The sequence below is a fragment of the Bombina bombina genome, chromosome 3 (genome assembly GCF_027579735.1).
Source record: "Bombina bombina isolate aBomBom1 chromosome 3, aBomBom1.pri, whole genome shotgun sequence".
Classification (NCBI taxonomy): Eukaryota; Metazoa; Chordata; class Amphibia; order Anura; family Bombinatoridae; genus Bombina; species Bombina bombina.
Genome location: NC_069501.1, coordinates 893,438,035 through 893,460,532, shown reverse-complemented (window position 1 = coordinate 893,460,532; position 22,498 = coordinate 893,438,035). Strand labels below are relative to the sequence as shown.

Below are 22,498 nucleotides of genomic sequence, written 5' to 3'. Positions count from 1 at the left end.
GAAGCTTATGTTCCGATTCAATGTGCACTTGGAAACGAGCTAGGAAGATATTTAAAGTAAAATGTTAATTTATTTTTTTTAAAAAGTAAGTTTTTGGGAATCTTAATTGCAAAATTTATAATAGGTATATTAATTTCTAATAAGTTATTACTCAATTTTTATATTTTTACATGGGACATTTTATTATAACAAGTGTCTAAAGCTGGAAGTGCTGCTCCTACTATTGCAGAAAGTAAACAGAGAATCTCATGATTGTCTGTTTACTATGGTGACGTGTAGCTTCAATGAGTGCACCTGCACTATTTATGTGGGGCAAGGAACGTGCATATGGTAATGAGTATAGCGGGTGGGACAGCCTTACACATAGTGATATGTAGAGCAGATGGGACTGCTCTACACGTCATTACAGTGCTGAAGAGATCTGTGGAGGGGGAGGAGGAGAAACAACTATGATTGACAGAAGGGAAAAAAAAATTATTAAAATAAAAATATATATAAAAAATAATGTGATTTGATAATACATTAACCATGGAAACGTTTGGCAGATATCAGTTATTGTACAATTTACCATGCAACCTCTCAAGCTTCTCCAAAAACTGCCCATATTCACAAAAAATAAATATTTGAAAGACAATCAACAGCAGCCTAATACAAAAAGTAGTATTAGCATTACATGAAATATGTATAATTAAGTAATTATGTTTACTAAATTAAAGTTAAGAACTCCAGATCCTCAAATACTCTTTCACCAGCAATTTCTAATATGGAATCCTTAAAGGGACATTCTAACCAAAAAACTGAATGCACATGACAATTTCAATTTTGAAAAGCAATATACTCCTATTACCAAAAAATATTGCTAGTAAAAGCTACAAAACAGAGAGCTTCTACTGTGCACATGAAGTAAATTTAGATTTTTTTATGCATTTTAAATAACATGTTCAGATTACTGGCAGTATCTTATATCATGTAAGTTGAGTCGTTCCCAACACAATGGAAGGCACTTAAAGTTCACTGCATACACATGCTGTTTAAAATGCAGGTTTTGGAACATATACAGATATGGCTCACGTGCACATTCCCAGTAAAATCTCACTAACAATAGTGAAAGCCTTGAGAAGAAGCATTTTTGCTAAACACATGTGTACTGTAAGGCTGCTTCTATTCAAATGGTAATGCTCTAATCCCTTTAACAGAATCATGAAAGCGCAACATGGTGTTTGTTTGGCAGCAGGCTGCATTATTATTTAGATTACACGAACTTGGAATTTGTTGGTGAAATAGCATTTGGTGTACTTCTTAATCTCTTAATGTGAATAAAATTGTATTTGACTATAATATTATACCATCACTTGTTTATTTTACATGTTAACCCACTAATAGCTGTACCCTCATTGTCTTTAATTTACAACTCCAGATATCAATTAAACTTGATATACCCAAAAACAAAAAAGTTATAAATGTTCAATACTGATGACCTTTCAAGACCTCTTACATGTGTTGCCTTATTTCAAGAATGGAGAAAAAACAGAGAAATATACAGACAATTAAAGTACAATAAGGAGACAAAAATGAAAAACTAGTTTAAAAAAAAAACAGAATTTATGTAAGAACTTACCTGATAAATTAATTTCTTTCATAATGGCAAGAGTACATGAGCTAGTGACATATGGGATATACATTCCTACCAGGAGGGGGCAAAGTTTCCTAAACCTCAAATGCCTATAAATACACCTTCCACCACATATATACTTCAGTTTAACGTATAGCCAAGTAGTGATGTGTAAAAAGGAGTAAAAAAGCATACAAAAAAAGAGCAACTGGAAAATAATATTGTGCTTTTATACAAAAAAATATAACCACCAAAAACAAGGTGGGTCTCATGGACTCATGCCATTATGAAAGAAATGCATTTATCAGGTAAGTTCTTACATAAATTATGTTTTCTTTCATGTAAATAGCAAGAGCCCATGAGCTAGTGACGTATGGGATAAAATACCCAAGATGTGGAAGTCCACAGAAGAGTCACTAGACAGGGAGGGATAAAATAAAAACAGCTATTTCCGCTGAGAAATTAAATCCACAAAATAAGTTCTTATAAAAAGAATTATCAAACTGAGACAGCTGCCTGAAGAACTTTTCTACCAAAGACTGCTTCAGAAGAAGCAAATACATCAAAATGGTAAAATTTTGTAAATGTATGCAAAGAAGACCAAGTTGCTGCTTTGCAAATCTAATCAACTGAAGCTTCATTCTTAAAAGACCACAAAGTGGCAACTGATCTAGTAGAATGAGCTGTAATTCTCTGAGGCGGAGACTGTCCCACCTCCAAATAAGCCTTGTGAATCAAAAGCTTTAACCAAGATGCCAAAGAAATGGCAAAGGCTTTTTGACCTTTCCTAGAACCAGAAAAGACGACAAATAGACTAGAAGTCTTCCTGAAATCCTTAGTAGCCTCCACATAGTATTTCAAAGCTCTTACCACATCTAAAGAATGTAACTATTTCTCAAGAGAATTAAGACTCCATGGAGGAGAAATAGACTTAATAACAGGCTTGATACGGACCAAAGCCTGAACAAAACAGAGAATATCAGGAAGTTTAGCAATCTTTCTATGAAATAAAACAGAAAGAGCAGAGATTTGTCCTTTCAAAAGTACTTGCGGACAAACCTTTATCCAAACTGTCCTGAAAAAACTGTAAAATTCTATGAATTCTAAAAGAATGCCAAGAGAATTTATGAGAAGAATACCATGAAATATAGGTTTTCCACACCCAATAATAAATCTTCCTTGAAACAGACTTACGAGCCTGCAAAATAGTATTGATCACTGAGTCAGAGAAACCTCTATGACTAAGCACTAAATGTTAATTTGACATACCTTAAAATTTTGGGATTTGAGATCCTGATGGAAAAATGGCCCTTGAGACAGAAGGTCTGGCCTTAAAGGAAGTGACCAAGGTTGGCAACTGGACATCCGGACAAGATCTGCATACCAAAACCTGTGAGGCCATGCTGGTGCTATCAGAAACACATGTGATTGTTCCATTATGATTTTGGAGATCACCCTTGGAAGAACTAGAGACGGAAAAATAAAAGCAAGTTGGTAAAACCAAGGAACTGCCAACGCATCCACTATCTCCGCCTGAGGATCCCTGGACCCGGAAAGGTATCTGGGAAGTTTCCTGTTTAGATGTGAAGCCATCGGATCTATTTCCGGAAGACCCCACATCTGCACAATCTGAAAAAACATCTGGATGGAGAGACCACTCCCCCGGATGCAAAGTCTGATGGCTAAGATAATCCGCTTCCCAATTGTCTACACCTGGGATATGAATCGCAGAAATTAGACATGAGTTGGATTCCGCCCAAGAAAGCATCCGTGATACTTCTTTCATTGCTAAAGGAATGCGAGTCCCGCCCTGATGATTGGACATATGCCACACAGGTGTGATATTGTGCGTCTGAAAGCGAATGAAAAGTTCTCTCTTTAATAGAGGCCAAGCCTGAAGAGCCCTGAAAATAGCACGGAGTTCTAAGATATTGATTGGAAACCTCGCCTCTAAAGGATTCCAAACCCCTTGTGCTGTCAGAGATCCCCAGACAGCTCCCCAACCTAAAAGACTTGCATCTGTTGAGACTACAGTCAAGGAAGGAGGAAAAAAAAAGAGGCTCCCCTGAATAATACGATGGTCTAACCACCAAGTCAGAGAGAGTAGAATGCTGGGATTTAAGAATATCAATTGTGATATCCGAGTATAATCCCTGCACCATTGATTCAGCATGCAAAGCTGCAGAGGTCTCATATGAAAACGAGCAAAGGGGATTGCGTCCGATGCTGCAGTCATGAGACCTAAACCTTCCATGCACATAGCCACTGAAAGGAATGATCGAGACTGAAGGTTTCAACAGGCTGAAACCAATTTCATTTGTCTCTTGTCTGTTAAAGACAGAGTCATGGACACTGAATCTATCTGGAAACCTAAAATGGTGACCCTTGTCTAAAGGAATCAAGAAACTCTTTGGTAAATTGATCCCCCAACCATGTCTTTGAAGAAACAACACTAGTTGATTCGTGTGAGATTCTCTAAATGAAAAGATTGAGCCAGTACCAAGATATCGTCCAAATAAGGAAAACCGCAATACCCTGCCCTCTGATTACAGATAGAAGGGCACCAAGAACCTTCGAAAAGATTCTTGGAGCTGTCGCAAGGCCAAATGGAAGAGCGACAAATTTTTAATGCTTGTCTAGAAAAGAGAATCTCAGAAACCAATAGTGATCTGAAAGAATCGGAATGTGAAGATAAGCGTTCTGTAGGTCTATTGTGGACATGTAATGACCTTGCTGAACAAAAGGCAGAATAGTCCTTATAGTCACCATCTTGAAAGTTGGGACCCTTACAAAACGATTCAAAAACTGAATGAATTTTCTTTCTTTGGGACAATGAATAGATTTGAAAAAAAAAAAAAACAGACCCTGTTCCTGAAGTGGAACTGGTATAATCAACCCTGAAAGCTCCAGATCTGAAGCACACTTCAGAAAAGCCTGAGCTTTCACAGGATTTGTTGGAACGTGAGAGAGAAAGAATCCTCTCACAGGAGGTCTTACACTGAAACCTATTCGATACCCTGAGAAACAATGCTCTGAATCCACTGATTCTGAACAGAATCTGCCTAAATGTTTTGAAATAATTTCAATCTGCCCCCCACCAGTTGAACTGGATTGAGGGCTGCACCTTCATGAAGTCTTGGGGGCTGGCTTTGGTTTCTTATAAGGCTTGGAATTATTGGAACTTAAAGATGGCTTCCAATTGGAGTCAGAGTCCTTAGGGGAAGGAGTGGTTTTCTGTTCACTATTCTGACGAAAGGAATGAAACTGATTAGAAGCTTTAGATTTAATCTTGGACTTTTTATCTTGGGGCAAAAAAAAACATTCCCTCCCAGTGATAGTGGAAATAATAGAGTCCAACTGAGAACCAAATAAATTATTACCCTGGAAAGATAGAGATAGTGATCTGAATGAATCGGAATGTGAAGATTAGCGTTCTGTAGGTCTATTGTGGACATGCAATGACCTTGCTGAACAAAAGGCAGAATAGTCCTTATAGTCACCATCTTGAAAGTTGGGACCCTTAAAAAACAATTCAAAAACTGAATGAATTTTCTTTCTTTGGGACAATGAATAGATTTGAAAAAAAAAAAACAGACCCTGTTCCTGAAGTGGAACTGGTATAATCACCCCTGAAAGCTCCAGATCTGAAGCACACTTCAGAAAAGCCTGAGCTTTCACAGGATTTGTTGGAACGTGAGAGAGAAAGAATCCTCTCACAGGAGGTCTTACTCTGAAACCTATTCGATACCCTTGAGAAACAATGCTCTGAATCCACTGATTCTGAACAAAATCTGCCTAAATGTTTTTAAATCATTTCAATCTGCCCCCCACAAGTTGAACTGGATTGAGGGCTGCACCTTCATGCAGTCTTGGGGGCTGGCTTTGGTTTCTTATAAGGCTTGGAATTATTGCAACTTGAAGATGGCTTCCAATTGGAGTCAGAGTCCTTAGGGGAAGGAGTGGTTTTCTGTTCTCTATTCTGACAAAAGGAATGAAACTGATTAGAAGCTTTAGATTTAATCTTAGACTTTTTATCTTGGGGCAAAAAAAAAAACCATTCCCTCCCAGTGATAGTGGAAATAATAGAGTTCAACTGAGAACCAAATAAATTATTACCCTAGAAAGATAGAGATAGTAATCTAGATTTAGATACCATGTCAGCATTCCATGATTTAAGCCATAAAGCTCTTCTAGAATAGCAAAAGACTAGCATGTTTAAGCAAATAAACAATGCTAGACAAATCAGGATCTGTTTCCTGATGTGCTAAGCTATCCAACCAAAAAGTTGATAAAGCCGCAACATCAGCCATAGAAATGACAGGCCTGAAAATATAGCCAGAATGTAAATAAGCTTTCCTTAGATAAGATTTAATCTTCCTATCTAAAGGAAACTTAAAATAAATACTATCTTTCATAGGAAAAGTATTAAATTTGGCAAGAGTAGAAATAGCCCCATCAATCTTAGGGACTTTTTCCCAAAACTCCCAATTAGCCACTGGTAAAGGATAAAACTTCTTAAACCTAGAAGAAGGATTAAAAGAAGCTCCAGGCTTAGACCATTCTTTAGCAATCACATCAGAAACCACATCTGGAAAGGTTTAAAAACAGAATTTAAACGTTTACTGGTTTTGTTATCAAGAGGATCAGACTCCTCAATACCCAAAGTAACCAATACTTCTTTCAACAAAGATCGAATATATTCAATCTTAAAAAGATAAGATTTATCAATTTCAATGTCTGAAGTAGGATCTTCTGAAGCAGAGAGATCCTCTTCAGAGAAGGATATTTCAGTATGTTGTTGGTCATCACAAATTTCATCAGTTTTATGAGAAGGGAGGTAAGAGATGAATCTCTACGACCGATAACAGAGAACCTATGAAATAGACCCCTTAGAAGGAGATCACTGCATTCAAATAGGCAATACTCTCCTCACATCCCTCTGACATTCACTGCACGCTGAGAGGAAAACCGGGCTCCAACTTGCTGCGGAGCGCATATCAACGTAGAATCTAGCACAAACTTACTTCACCACCTCCATCGGAGGCAAAGTTTGTAAAACTGAATTGTGGGTGTGGTGAGGGGTGTATTTATAGGCATTTTGAGGTTTGGGAAACTTTGCCCCTCCTGGTAGGAATGTATATCCCATACGTCACTAGCTCATGGACTCTTGCTAATTACATGAAAGAAAGACCTTTTACGTTTATTAGAAGGTGGAATAGCAGACATAGCCTTCTGTATTGCATCAGCAATATAATTTTTCATATCAACAGGGATATCATGTACATTAGATGTTGAGAAAACAACAGGTGCTGTACTAGTATTAATAGAAACTTTATTGGCATGCAAAAGCTTATCATGACAACTGTTACATAATATAGTCGTAGATAAAATCTCAGCTTGCTTACATCAGATACACTTAGCTTTGGAAGAACTGTGTTCAGGCAGCATGGTTTCTACTGTAGCTTCTAAGACAGGATCAGACTGAGACATCTTGCAAAATGTAAAAGAAAAATAACATTTAAACAAAATATCAAATTTCCTCATATAGCAGTTTCAGGAATGGGAAAAAATGCATATGCTAAATAAGCAGAAAAGCAAACAGCATAGCCCTCTAGAATATAAAGAGAGCAGGGAGCATAAAGTAAGTGGGGTAATATAACCAAAAAAATATTTGGCGCCAAGTTTGAAGCACAATGCAAATTGCAATTTTTATGCCGCCAAACATCCGGAAATGAATCCACTCGCGTCATAACAAGCGCGACTTCGCGCCAAACAACCTAACGTCCATAAAGACGCAGGAAATTACGACACTTGCGACACTATAGACGCAAATTTGCGCCAAAAATGTTTCACGCCAAAAATGACACAATAAATAACAGCATTTTGCGCCCTTGCGAGCCTAGATTTGCCCGCAAAATTTAAGTAAAAACAGGTCAAATTGGAAAAAAGACTAAACCCCAGGTAAGAATTTTTTTTTTTTTTTTTAAATAACTTCCTTAAAACATGATTCTCATACTGAAACTGCCAGACTGCAAAGGGAAATACACATAGACCTGACTCATGGCAAATATAAGTGAATACATATATTTAAAACTTTATATTAATACATAAAGCACCAAACATAGCTGAGAGTGTCTTAAATAATGATAAATACTTACCGAAGACACCCATCCACATATAGCAGACAGCCAAACCAGTACTGAAAACTATCAGCAGAGGTAATGGTATATGAGTATATCGTCAATCTGAAAAGGGAGGTAGGAGATGAATCCCTACGACCGATAACAGAGAACCCTTGAAAAGATTTTCCGTGAGTGAAACCATAGAATTCAACAGACAATACTCTCTTCACGTCCCTCGGACAAACACTGTACTCTGAGAGGAAATGGGCTTCAGAATGCTTAGAAGCGCTTATCATAGACGAAATCATAAAAATCAAGCACAAACTTACTTCACCACCTCCATAGGAGGCAAAGTTTGTAAAACTGAGTTGTGCGTGTGGTGGGAGGTGTATTTATAGGCATTTGAGGTTTGGGAAACTTTGCCCCCTCCTGGTAGGAATGTATATCCCATACGTCACTAGCTCATGGACTCTTGCCATTTACATGGGAAAAAAAGAGAAAAAAAATAGCGAAAATGTGAGTGAAAAGTCTTCAATAGTAATATGAGGTATATATATTATATATATATATATATATATATATATATATATATATATATATATATATATATATATATATATATATATATAAATTAGGTTATTAGGTATAATCTGTGGAGTATCCCACAGCCAATATTATCAACCTTGCAGGCCGCTAGCACAAAAGAAAATAACCACACAATTACAATAGCTTCCACCATAACACACTTCAAAAGTTGTTTAACTTATTTACCCATGGGGACACTGAAATTCATAAAATATTTTTTTTACCAGATCTCAGGACAGTCGACATACCTAAATTTCCATTTGCTTTTTTTTTCCCTAAAAAAAGAAAAATGAAATGAAAACTTAAAAAAATATATGAATAAAGTTAGGTAAAAAATAAAATAGGAAAATGTGGTAATGAGTTTAAAAAAATCATACCACAATCTGTGTAGCTAATTCATACCATAGTCTATGAAGCTTTGAAGTTATGTACAGAATATAAATACACATCTCTCTATAAATTAGCAGATACTGAGGTTGAAGAAAGACTAGTTGTTAACCATCTATATTTAAGCCATATGAACAAACTGATTTTTATGCACCATTAAAGCCATCTTTTGACATAAACGCCAAATAAATTTACCTCTCCCGTCATCAATCCTATGCCTCCTGTTGACTCGTTGTCTCTTATCCTCCTGCCGTAACTGCAGATGCTCATCAATGTTGACCCCAGGTACAGGCACAGCTGAAACATTCAAAGAATATGAAGCCCAAAATACATTTAAATATGTTTTATACAAATGTGCTACAACCCTTATCCATGCCTTACATTAACTGCAGGTGTGCCTCAAATATTGAAACAATAGGGTGTATTACAATCCTTTATAAATGCTGTTTTTTTTTCTGATAAATTCTAAATTCGAGGACATTTTAATCCAACAGAAAAAAAGGTTCTTGTGTTTTTCAAGTAAATTTGCATTGAGACGACTCAACAACCATATAACTTAACAATCCGAAAATAAGTCTTGGCAAAAAAAAATCCATGATTTTTTGATATTTCAACATTGATTATTTAAAAATCTGGGTACATACTGTAGCTGTCCATATTTTTTTTTTCTATATTTATTGTTTGTGCCTGAACATCCAACAGTCTAAAAAACCAAACTGTTTCCTTGTTTAATATGTAGTTAAAAATATAACATGTCACATTTAAACTATGAAACCTGTACATGAATACAACAGAATGCTCATAAGTGTGGATGCTTACAAAGTCTTTAAGTTATAAAAATTATGCAAATCAGATTAAATTATTAAATGCACAGACCAAACATTTAAGAAAAAAAAGCTTAATTTAAACATGAGAGTTATCGCCATAATTAATTAGAATGGATTAGAAAATTAAGGCAAAAAATAAATATATTCCAAAGCATATAATGTTTTTCCACAGCTCTATTAATAGATTAGAATAATGGGTTAGTAAATTTGCTTACAAAATATCTACCACCGTCTTGAACTAAGCTTAAATTAAAGGCTATATCAATAGACACGTGAAATATGCTTTTGGTAACTAATTTTTTTGTTGACATAATTCTGCCTATTTACAACAAAAACTACCACTAAAATGTAACCCTTTGAAATTACATGAAAAAAACAAAAATAGTAATACTATTAATATCAAACAAATTATCAAGTAGCAAAAAAATAATTTTTTATGACAATAAAACATAATTTATGTAAGAACTTACCTGATAAATTCATTTCTTTCATATTAGCAAGAGTGCATGAGCTAGTGACGTATGGGATATACATTCCTACCAGGAGGGGCAAAGTTTCCTAAACCTCAAAATGCCTATAAATACACCCCTCACCACACCCACAATTCAGTTTAACGAATAGCAAAGCAAGTGGGGTGATAAGAAGGGTGCGAAGCATCAAAAAATAAGGAATTGGAATAATTGTGCTTTATACAAAAAAATCATAACCACCACAAAAAAAGGGTGGGCCTCATGGACTCTTGCTAATATGAAAGAAATGAATTTATCAGGTAAGTTCTTACATAAATTATGTTTTCTTTCATGTAATTAGCAAGAGTCCATGAGCTAGTGACGTATGGGATAGCAGATACCCAAGATGTGGAACTTCCACGCAAGAGTCACTAGAGAGGGAGGGATAAAATAAAGACAGCCAATTCCGCTGAAAAAAATAATCCACAACCCAAATCAAAAAATTTCAATCTTTATAATGAAAAAAAACTGAAATTATAAGCAGAAGAATCAAACTGAAACAGCTGCCTGAAGTACTTTTCTACCAAAAACTGCTTCAGAAGAAGAAAACACATCAAAATGGTAGAATTTAGTAAAAGTATGCAAAGAGGACAAAGTGGCCGCTTTGCAAATCTGATCAACAGAAGCTTCATTCCTAAATGCCCAGGAAGTAGAAACTGACCTAGTAGAATGAGCCGTAATTCTTTGAGGCGGGGACTTACCCGACTCCACATAAGCATGATGAATCAAAGACTTTAACCAAGATGCCAAAGAAATGGCAAAAGCCTTCTGACCTTTCTTGGGACCAGAAAAAACAACAAATAGACTAGAAGTCTTTCTAAAATCTTTAGTAGCTTCAACATAATATTTCAAAGCTCTAACTACATCCAAAGAATGTAACGATCTCTCCTTAGAATTCTTAGGATTAGGACATAATGAAGGGACAACAATTTCTCTACTAATGTTGTTAGAATTCACAACCTTAGGTAAAAATTGAAATGAAGTCCGCAACACCGCCTTATCCTGATGAAAAATCAGAAAAGGAGATTCACAAGAAAGAGCAGATAACTCAGAAACTCTTCTAGCAGAAGAGATAGCCAAAAGGAACAATACTTTCCAAGAAAGTAATTTAATGTCCAGAGAATGCATAGGCTCAAATGGAGGAGCCTATAAAGCTGTCAAAACCAAATTAAGACTCCAAGGAGGAGAGATTGGCTTAATAACAGGTTTGATACGGACCAAAGCCTGTACAAAACAATGAATATCAGGAAGATTAGCAATCTTTCTGTGAAAAAGAACAGAAAGAGCAGAGATTTGTCCTTTCAAAGAACTTGCAGACAAACCTTTATCCAAACCATCCTGAAGAAATTGTAAAATTCTAGGAATTCTGAAAGAATGCCAGGAGAATTTATGAAAAGAACACCAAGAGATGTAATCTTCCAAACTCGATAATAAATCTTTCTAGAGACAGATTTCCGAGCCTGTAACATAGTGTTAATCACTGAGTCAGAGAAACCTCTATGACTAAGAATTAAGCGCTCAATCTCCATACCTTCAAATTTAATAATTTGAGATCCTGATGAAAAAAAGGGCCTTGAGATAGAAGGTCTGGCCTTAACGGAAGTGTCCAAGGCTGGCAACTGGCCATCCGAACGAGATCCGCAAACCAAAACCTGTGAGGCCATGCTGGAGCCACCAGCAGTACAAATGAGCGCTCCAATAGAATTTTGGAGATTACTTTCGGAAGAAGAACTAGAGGCGGAAAGATATAAGCAGGATGATAATTCCAAGGAATTGACAACGCATCCACTGATTCCGCCTGAGGATCCCGGGATCTGGACAGATACCTGGGAAGTTTCTTGTTTAGATGAGAGGCCATCAGATCTATTTCTGGAAGTCCCCAGATTTGAACAATCTGGAGAAAAACCTCTGGATGAAGGGACCATTCGCCCGGATGTATCGTCTGGCGACTGAGATAATCCGCTTCCCAATTGTCTACACCTGGGATGTGAACCGCAGAAATTAGACAGGAGCTGGATTCCGCCCATACAAGTATCCGAGATACTTCTTTCATAGCTTGAGGACTGTGAGTCCCCCCTTGATGATTGACATATGCCACGGTCGTGACATTGTCTGTTTGAAAACAAATAAACGATTCTCTCTTCAGAAGAGGCCAGTACTGAAGAGCTCTGAAAATCGCACGGAGTTCCAAAATATTTATTGGTAATCTCGCCTCCTGAGATTTCCAAACCCCTTGCGCTGTCAGAGATCCCCAAACCGCTCCCCAACCTGATAGACTCACATCTGTTGAGATCACAGTCCAGGTTGGACGAACGAAAGAGGCCCCTTGAATTAAACAATGGTGATTCATCCACCACGTTAGATGATCGAACATTGGGATTTAAGGATATTATTTGTGATATCCTTGTATAATCCCTGCACCACTGGTTCAGCATACAAAGCTGGAGTGGTCTCGTATGAAAACGAGCAAAAGGGATCGCGTCCGATGCAGCAGTCATGAGACCTAAAATCTCCATGCATGATGCTACCGAAGGGAACAATTGAGACTGTAGGTTTCGACAGGCTGAAACCAATTTCAGACATCTCTTTTCTGTCAAAGACAAAGTCATGGACACTGAATCTATTTGGAAACCTAAAAAGGTTACTCTTGTCTGAGGAATCAAGGAACTCTTTGGTAAATTGATCCTCCAACCAGGTCTTTGAAGAAACAACACAAGTTGATTCGTATGAGATTCTGCAGAATGTGAAGACTGAGCAAGTACCAAGATGTCGTCCAAATAAGGAAATATCGCAATACCCTGTTCTCTGATTACAGAGAGAAGGGCACCGAGAACCTTCGAAAAGATTCTTGGCGCTGTTGCTAGACCAAATGGAAGAGCAACAAACTGGTAATGCTTGTCTAGAAAAGAGAATCTCAGAAACTGAAAGTGATCTGGATGAATTGGAATATGCAGGTATGCATCCTGTAAATCTATTGTAGACATATAATGCCCTTGCTGAACAAAAGGCAGAATAGTTCTTATAGTTACCATCTTGAATGTTGGTATCCTTACATAACAATTCAATATTTTTAGATGCAGAACCGGTCTGAAAGAATTCTCTTTCTTTGGTACGATGAATAGATTTGAATAAAACCCCAGACCCTGTTCCAGAACTGGAACTGGTATAATTACCCCAGCTAACTCTAGGTCTGAAACACATTTCAGAAATGCCTGAGCTTTTACTGGATTGACTGGAATGCGTGAGAGAAAGAATCTTCTCACAGGCGGTCTTACTTTGAAACCTATTCTGTACCCTTGTGAAACAAGGTTCTGAATCCAAAGATTGTGAACCGAACTGATCCAAACATCTTTGAAAAATCGCAACCTGCCCCCTACCAGCTGTGCTGGAATGAGGGCCGCACCTTCATGTGGATTTAGGGGCTGGTTTTGACTTTCTGGAAGGCTTAGATTTATTCCAGATTGGATTAGGTTTCCAACCGGAAACCGTTCCTTTAGTGGAAGGATCGGGCTTCTGCTCCTTCTGACGAAAGGAACGAAAACGATTAGCAGCCCTGTAATTACCTTTAGATTTTTTACCCTGAGGCAAAAAACATAATTTATGTAAGAACTTACCTGATAAATTCATTTCTTTCATATTAGCAAGAGTCCATGAGCTAGTGATGTATGGGATATACATTCCTACCAGGAGGGGCAAAGTTTCCCAAACCTTAAAATGCCTATAAATACACCCCTCACCACACCCACAATTCAGTTTAACGAATAGCCAAGAAGTGGGGTGATAAGAAAGGAGCGAAAGCATCAAAAATAAGGAATTGGAATAATTGTGCTTTATACAAAAAAATCATAACCACCACAAAAAAAGGGAGGGCCTCATGGACTCTTGCTAATATGAAAGAAATGAATTTATCAGGTAAGTTCTTACATAAATTATGTTTTCTTTCATGTAATTAGCAAGAGTCCATGAGCTAGTGACGTATGGGATAGCAGATACCCAAGATGTGGAACTTCCACGCAAGAGTCACTAGAGAGGGAGGGATAAAATAAACACAGCCAATTCCGCTGAAAAATTAATCCACTACCCAAATCAAGAGTTTCAATTTTTAAAATGAAAAAAACTGAAATATAAGCAGAAGAATCAAACTAAAACAGCTGCCTGAAGTACTATTCTACCAAAATCTGCTTCTAAGAAGAGGAATCATCAAAATGGTAGAATTTAGTAAAAATATGCAAAGAAGACCAAATCATTGCTTTGCAAATCTGATCAACAGAAGCTTCATTCTTAAAAAGCCCAGGAAGTAGAAACTTACCTAGTAGAATGAGCCGTAATCCTCTGAGACGGGGATTAACCCGACTCCAAATAAGCATGATGAATCAAAAGCTTTAACCAAGATGCCAAAGAAATGGCAGAAGCCTTGTGACCTTTCCTAAAACCAGAAAAGATAACAAATAGACTAGAAGTCTGTCTGAAATCTGAATAGCTTCAACATAATATTTCAAAACTCTAACCATATCCAAAGAATGTAAGAATCTTACCAAAGAATTCTTAGGATTAAGACACAATGAAAAGACAATAATTCCTCCACTAATGTTGTTAGAATTCACAACTTTAGAAAAAAATTGAAATGAGGAAAAACCACCTCATCCTGATAAAAAAATCAGAACAAGGAGATTCACAAGAGAGAACAGATAATTTAACACTGTTCTAGTTGAAGAGATGTCTAAAAAGAACAATACTTTCCATAAAAGTAATTAATGTCCAAAGAAAGCATATGCTCAAACAGAAGAGCCTGTAAAGCCTTCAGAATCAAATTAAGACTCCAAAGAGGAGAAATTGACTTAATGACAGGCTTGATACGAACCAAAGCCTGAACAAAACAAATAATATTAGAAAGATTTAGCAATTCTTACTGTGAAACAGCACAGGAAAAGCAGAGATTTGTCCTTTCAAGGAACATGCAGACAAAACCTAAGAAGAAACTATAAAATCCTAGGAATTCTAAAAGAATGCCAAGAGAATTCATAAGAAGAGAATCATGAGATGTAAATCTTCCAAACTCGATAATAAATCCTATTAGACACAGATTTACGAGCCTGCAACATAGTATTACTTACTGAGTCAGAGAAACTCCTATGACTAAGTACTAAGCATTAAATTTTCATACCATCAAATTAATAATTGGAATTCCTGATGAAAAAAATGAAAGTTAAGATATAAGGTATGGCTATAATGGAAGTAACCAAGATTGGCAACTGAACATCCGAACAAGAACTATATACCAAAACCTGTGTGGCCATGCTAAAACCAACAGCCACACCAAGATTGCTCTCTGATGATTTTGAAAATCACTTTAAAAAGAAGAACCAGAGATGAAAAAATATAGGCAGATTGATAATTCCAAAGAAGTGTCAATGCATACACTACTTCTGCCTGAAGACCCCCGAACCTAAATAGGCCCCTGGGAAGTTCCTTGTTTAGATGAGATGCCAACAGATCCATTAGTGGAAGCCCTCACATCTGAAAAATTGAAAAACATATCTGGGTAAAAAAGACCATTCTCCCGGATGTAAAGCTTGATTAACAGAGATAATCAAAGTCTATACCTGGGAAAAAGACCACAGAAATTAGATAGGAGCTGAATTTAGCCCAAGCAAATATCCAAGATATTTCTGTCACAGCCTAAGAACTGATAGTCCCACCCTGATAATTGACATACGCCACAATTGTGACAATGTCTGCCTGAAAACAATAAACGTCTCTTCTTCAAAAAGAAACCAAACTGAAGAACTCTGAGAATGCACAGAGTTCCAAAAATATGAAAAGGTAATCTCGCCTCCTGAGATTTCCAAACCCCTTGTGCTGACAGAGATCCTCAGACAGCCTCCCAACCTAAAAGACTCACATCTGCAGATCATGGTCCAGGTTGAAAGAACCGAAGAGACCTATAGAACTAAATGATGGTGATCTTAACCACTGAATCAAAGATAGTTAACATTAGGATTCAAAGATATAAAAAGTGATATCCTAGAATCCCTGCACCATTATTCAGCATAAGAAAACTGGAAAGGTTTCCTAAATGAGCAAAGGGAATAGAATCCAATGCTGCAGCCATGAAACCTGAAACTTCCATGCATATATAGCAACTTGAAGAAAATAATAGAGACTGAAAATTCCGACAAACGGAACCCAATAAACTTGACACTTGTCTGTTAGAGACAAAAACATTGACACAATTTATCTGGAAACCTAAAAAAAGGTGACCCTTGTGTGAGGAATCAAGGAGCTTTTGATAAAAAGATCCTCTAACCATGTCTTGAAGAGACAAAAAAGTTGAATCGTATGAGATTCCACAGAATGAAAAGACTGAACCAGTACCACCATACCGTCCAAATAAGGAACACTGAGAACCTTAGAAAAGATTTTTAGAGCTGTCGCTAGACTAGAAGGAAAAGCAACAAATTGGTAATACTTGTCAAAAAAAAGAGTATCTCAGAAAATAAAATAATCTGAATGAAAACAGAAAATGAAGATATGCATTTATTGTATCTATTGTAAACAAATAATGCCATCACTGACCAAAAAGGTAGAATAGACCATATAAACTCCATTCTAAAAGATGGTACACTTATATGACAATTCAAAAAGATTTTCTATCTTTGGAACAATGAATAGTCTTGAATAAAACACCAAAACCCAGTTCCTAGAAATGGAACTGGAATAAATACCCCAGAAGACTCCAGGTCTGAGCAGCGCTTGAGCCCCAACGGGTGACCAGCCGCGCTTCACCAGTACCCAAAACATATAGGTCTGAATACACTTCAGGAAAGTGTTAGTCTTACTGAAATAGCTGGAATATGAGAGAGAAAAAAGACTTCTCACAGATGGTTTTACTCTGAATCCTATTCTGTACCCAAAGTCTAAGAAGTTTGGACCGAATAGAACCAAACAAATTTCAAAAAAGTCTCAACCTGCCCCTTACCAGCCAAGCTGGAATAAGAACCGCACCTACATGCAAATTTGGGGAGCTGACTTTAAAAAGGCTTAATTGAATGTTGAAAAAAACTTCCAATTATAAACATGTTACTTGGGGAAGAATTCAGGACTCCATTCTTTAGTAAGAACAGAAAACTAATATAAGCTTAAAGTTTTAGTCTTAGAACTCAATCTTGAAGCCCATAGTAACAGTTAAAGAATTGAATCCAAATATGAACCAAATAATTGATTACCTTGGAAAAAAAGAAATATGGATTTAGAAATGAAATTAGCAATCCAAGATTGAAATCACAAAGTTCTTCTAGCTAAAATAGCTAAAGACATAGATTAAACCTCATTTGCAAAAATATTTAATAAAATGACAACACAAATGAAATTATTAGCATGTTAATTAAGTTAAAGGACCAGTCAACACACTGGACTTGCACAATCAACAAATGCAAGAAAACAAGACAATGCAATAGCACTTAGTCTGAACCTCAAATAAGTAGTAGATTTATTCCTTTTAACAATGCTAAACAAATTAAAATCTGATACTTGATCTTAAAGTATCCAGCCAGAAAGATGAAGCAATTGCAACATCAGCCAAATAAATTACAGGTCTAAGAAAAGTACCTGAAAATAATTTTCCTTAAATAAGATACAACCATCTGAAGGAATAAATACTATTTGCTATAAGAATAATAGTGTATTTAGCAGGAGTAGAGATAACCCCATTAACTTGGGGAATCTTTCCTCAAAACTAACTGCCGGCAAAGAATACAATTTAAAAACCTTAAATAAGGACTAAAAGAAAATTCTCAGCCTATTCCATTCCCTAGTATCAGGAACTGGAAAAAACCTCTGAAGAAATCACAGAGGAGAAATAAGCAGAATTTAAATGTTAGCTAGTCTTTAAAATCCAAAGAACTAGTTACTTCAATATCCAAAATAATCAACACCTTTTGAACAAAGAACAAATGTACTCTATTAAGAAAAAAATAAAAAAGTAGATTTGTTAGTGTCAATATCTGATGAAGAAAAATTCTGAATGAGAAAAAAACACCATCAGAGAAGGATAATTTAATATGTTGTTGGTCATTTGAAACTTCATCAACTAAAAAAGAAGTTTGAAAAAGACCTAAAAATTTATTAGAAGGCGGGATGTCAGACAAAGCCTTTAAAATAGATTTAGAAAAAAATTCTTATAAATTTCTAAGTATATCTTGTACATAAGATGTAAAAAGAATAGCAATATATAAAGCATAAATACTAATGGATTCTGCATGTAAAAGTTTATCATGATAACTTATTACAAACCATAGCTAAAGATAAACATTCATAACATTTAAAATAAATGAACTTAGCTTTGGTAGGACTGATCTCAGTCAACAGGAATCCCTCAGCATGTTCTGATCCAGGAACAGAGAATGGAAAATCTTGCAATATGTAATAGAAAAAAACAACATATAAAGCAAAATTATCAAATTCCTTAAATGACAGTTTCAGGAATGGGAAAAAATGCAAAATAAACAAGCTTCTAGCAACCAGAAGCAACAAAAAAGTGAGATTTAAATAATGTGAGAAAAAGTGAACAAGTATGACACCCACATTTTTGGCGCCAAAAACGACGCCCACATTTTTTGGCGCAAAAAAAGTCTGAACACACATGCGTCAAAAAATGACGTAACAATGAACAAACTTCCGGCGTCAACTACGGCGCCGGAAATGACAAAATTTTGCTCCAAAAAAGTTTGCGCCAAGAATGACGCAATAAATTGAAGCATTTTCTGCCCCCGCGAGCCTAACAGCCCGCAGGGAAAAAAGTCAATTGAAAATTTTAAAGGTGAGAAAAAAATATTTTATATGCATTATCCCAAATAATGAAACTGACTGTCTGAAATAAGGAATACTGATTATCCTGAATCAAGGCAAATATAAGTTTAAACACATATATTTAGAACTTTACATATAAAGTGCCCAACCATAGCTTAGAGTGTCATAAAAAATAAGACTTACTTACCCTAAGACACTCATCTACATATAGTAGACAGCCAAACCAGTACTGAAACGAGAATCAGTAGAGGTAATGGTATATAAGAGTATATCGTCGATCTGAAAAGGGAGGTAAGAGATGAATCTCTACGACCGATAACAGAGAACCTATGAAATAGATCCCCTAGAGGAAGACCATTGAATTCAAATAGGCAATACTCTCTTCACATCCCTCTGACATTCACTGCACTCAGAGGAAAACCGGGCTCCAGCCTGCTGCAAAGCGCATATCAACGTAGAATCTAGCACAAACTTACTTCACCACCTCCATGGGAGGCAAAGTTTGTAAAACTGAATTGTGGGTGTGGTGATTGGTGTATTTATAGGCATTTTAAGGTTTGGGAAACTTTGCCCCTCCTGGTAGGAATGTATATTCCATACGTCACTAGCTCATGGACTCTTGCTAATTACATGAAAGAAAAGCACCCTTTCCACCAGTAACAGTTGAAATAATAGAATCCAACTGAGAACCAAACAATTTATTACCTTGGAAAGAGAGAGAAAGCAAAGTTGATTTAGAACTCATATCTACATTCCAGGATTTAAGCCATAAAGCTTGTCTAGCTAAGATAGCTAAAGACATATACCGGACATCAACTCTAATGATATCAAAAATGGCATCACAGACAAAATTATTAGCGTGTTGAAGAAGTTTAACAATGCTATAAGTGTTATGATCTGTTACTTGTTGCGCTAAAGTCTCCAACTAAAAAGTTGAAGCCGCAGCAACATCAGCCAAAGAGATAGCAGGTCTAAGTAGATTACCTGAACATAAATAAGCTTTTCTCAAAAAAGATTTAATTTTCCTATCTAAAGGATCTTTAAACGAAGTGCTATCTGCCGTAGGAATAGCAGTACGTTTGGCAAGAGTAGAGATAGCCCCATCGACCTTAGGGATTTTATCCCAAAATTCCAGTCTATCAGATGGCACAGGGTACAATTTCTTAAACCTTGGAGAAGGAGTAAATGAAGTACCCAGACTATCCCATTCCCTAGCAATCACATCTGAGATAGCATCAGGAACGGGAAAAACTTCCGGAATTAACACATGAGGTTTATAAACCGAATTTAAACGTTTAGTAGTTCTAGAATCAAGAGCACTGGACTCCTCCATATCTAGAGCAATCAAAACTTCTTTAAGCAATGAGCGAATAAACTCCATTTTAAATAAATAGGAAGATTTATCAGAATCAATATCTAAAGTAGAATCTTCCGAACCGGAAAAAACCTCATCAGAAACAGATAAGTCAGAATGATGATGGTCACCTAAAAATTCATCAGAAAAATGAGAAGTTTTGAAAGACCTTTTACGTTTATTGGAAGGAGGAATAACAGACAGAGCCTTCTTAATAGAATTAGAAACAAATTCTTTAACATTAACAGGAACATCCTGAACAAAAGATGTTGAAGGAACAACAACAGGTAAAGGACTATTACTAATAGAGACAGAATCCGCTTTGGAAAGTTTATCATGACAGCTTTCACAAACCACAGCTGGGGGAACAGATACCACAAGTTTACAACATATACACTTAACTTTGGTAGGTCCAGCATCAGGCAGCGTCTGTTCATTAGAGGATTTTGATTCGGGGACAGGATGAGACATCTTGCAATATGTAATAAAAAAGAAAAAACATATAAAGCAAAATTATCAAATTCCTTAAAAGACAGTTTCAGGAATGGGAAAAAATGCCAAAATAATAAGCTTCTGGAAACCAGAAGCCATGATAAAAAATGTCTTAAATAAAGTGAGTAAAAAGAAACGCCCACATTTTTTTGGCGCAAAAAAATGTCTGAATACGCATGCGTAACAGAATACAACTTCCGGCGTAACGTCACCGGAAATGACAACTTTTTGCGCCAAAAAAAGTATGCGCCAAAAAATGACGTAAAAAGAAACATTTTCTACCCCCGCGAGCCTAACAGCACACGGGAAAAAATGGCCAAATGAAAAATTTTCAAGGTAAGAAAAAATAAAGTAATGCATTATCCCAATAATGAAACTGACAGTCTGTATAGAAAAGGAATACTGAATACCCTGAATCAAGGAAAATATAAGTTTATAGACATATATTTAAAACTTTACAAATAAAGTGCCCAACCATTAGCGCAGAGTGTCACAAAGAATAAGATTTACTTACCCCAGGACACTACTCTACATGTAGTAGATAGCCAAACCAGTACTGAAACGAGAATCAGTAGAGGTAAAGGTATATAGAGTATATCGTCGATCTGAAAAGGGAGGTAGAAGAAGAAATCTCTACGACCGATAACAGAGAACCTATGAAATTGATCCCCTAGAGGTAGACCATAGTATTCGAATAGGCAATACTCTCTTCACATCCCTCTGACATTCACTGCACTTCGAGAGGAAAACCGGGCTTCAACCTGTTGCGAAGCGCATATCAACGAAGAATCTTAAGCACAAACTTACTTCACCACCTCCACGGGAGGCAAAGTTTGTAAAACTGAATTGTGGGTGTGGTGAGGGGTGTATTTATAGGCATTTTGAGGTTTGGGAAACTTTGCCCCTCCTAGTAGGAATGTATATCCCATACGTCACTAGCTCATGGACTCTTGCTAAATTACATAAAAGAAAATTAGTTCAAAAGTAGAACTCACTTTCCCTATTACATATATAAACAGAATTTCTGCAAAACCTAACCCAAAGCATTTAGGAGCCACAAGTTATTGGCATGTCTAACTATAATGACCATATACCCACATCTCTACAGCCATTCTTTACACAAAATAAATGTTAGAGACATTTGGGTATATTGGTATCCTTAGTTGAAAGGAATACCAAGGCAAGCTGCTCAGGAGCTTGGATTTGGCTGCTGATTGGTGGCTTCACTTAAATTCCTCTGCATTGCTGTTCCTTTATTAATGGATATAAAGAGAATAATTGAGGACCACATTCCAAAAAGACTAAAACCAGGTACAGAATGTTGGGCTGCTTAAAAGTTTGCAATGCTAAACACACTGAATAAGACCTACCACAATGTCTGCAGATGTGTTTGCAGAACAGCTATGTGAAAAATAAGCCTCAAAAGCTAGGTTGGTTTATTAATGAGAGCTTGGGAAAAAGAAAATATTTATAATAGTAGAAATATGGAGTTTTGTATATACTGTAAAATGTATTGATGTTGCTCTATTAATGATTGATCGGGTTTGTTATGTTAAAGGGAAAATCTACTCCAGAATTGTTAGTTTAAAAAGAAAAATAATCCCCTTTTTTACCCATTTCCCAGTTTTGAATAACCAACTGGATTATATTGATATACTTGTTACCTCTGTGATAACCTAAGCCTCTGCAGACTGCCCCCTTATTTCAGTTCTTTTGACAGACTTGCATTTTAGCAAATCCTTACTGACTCATAAATAACTCCACAGGTGTGAGAACAATGTTACCTATATGACACATGAACT

At 36.4% G+C, this 22,498-nt stretch overlaps 1 protein-coding gene across 1 annotated transcript in view; it reads right to left on the bottom strand.

The window, feature by feature from the left end:
• The window catches only part of MYCBP2 (MYC binding protein 2), a gene marked incomplete in the record, with an annotated part of 1,460,675 nt that overhangs the window by 1,014,911 nt on the left and 423,266 nt on the right, over window positions 1–22,498 (bottom strand). Inside the window, 2 exon segments of the mRNA XM_053707907.1 lie at window positions 8,568–8,594; window positions 8,902–9,003. Coding sequence (XP_053563882.1) covers window positions 8,568–8,594; window positions 8,902–9,003 — 129 coding nt within the window.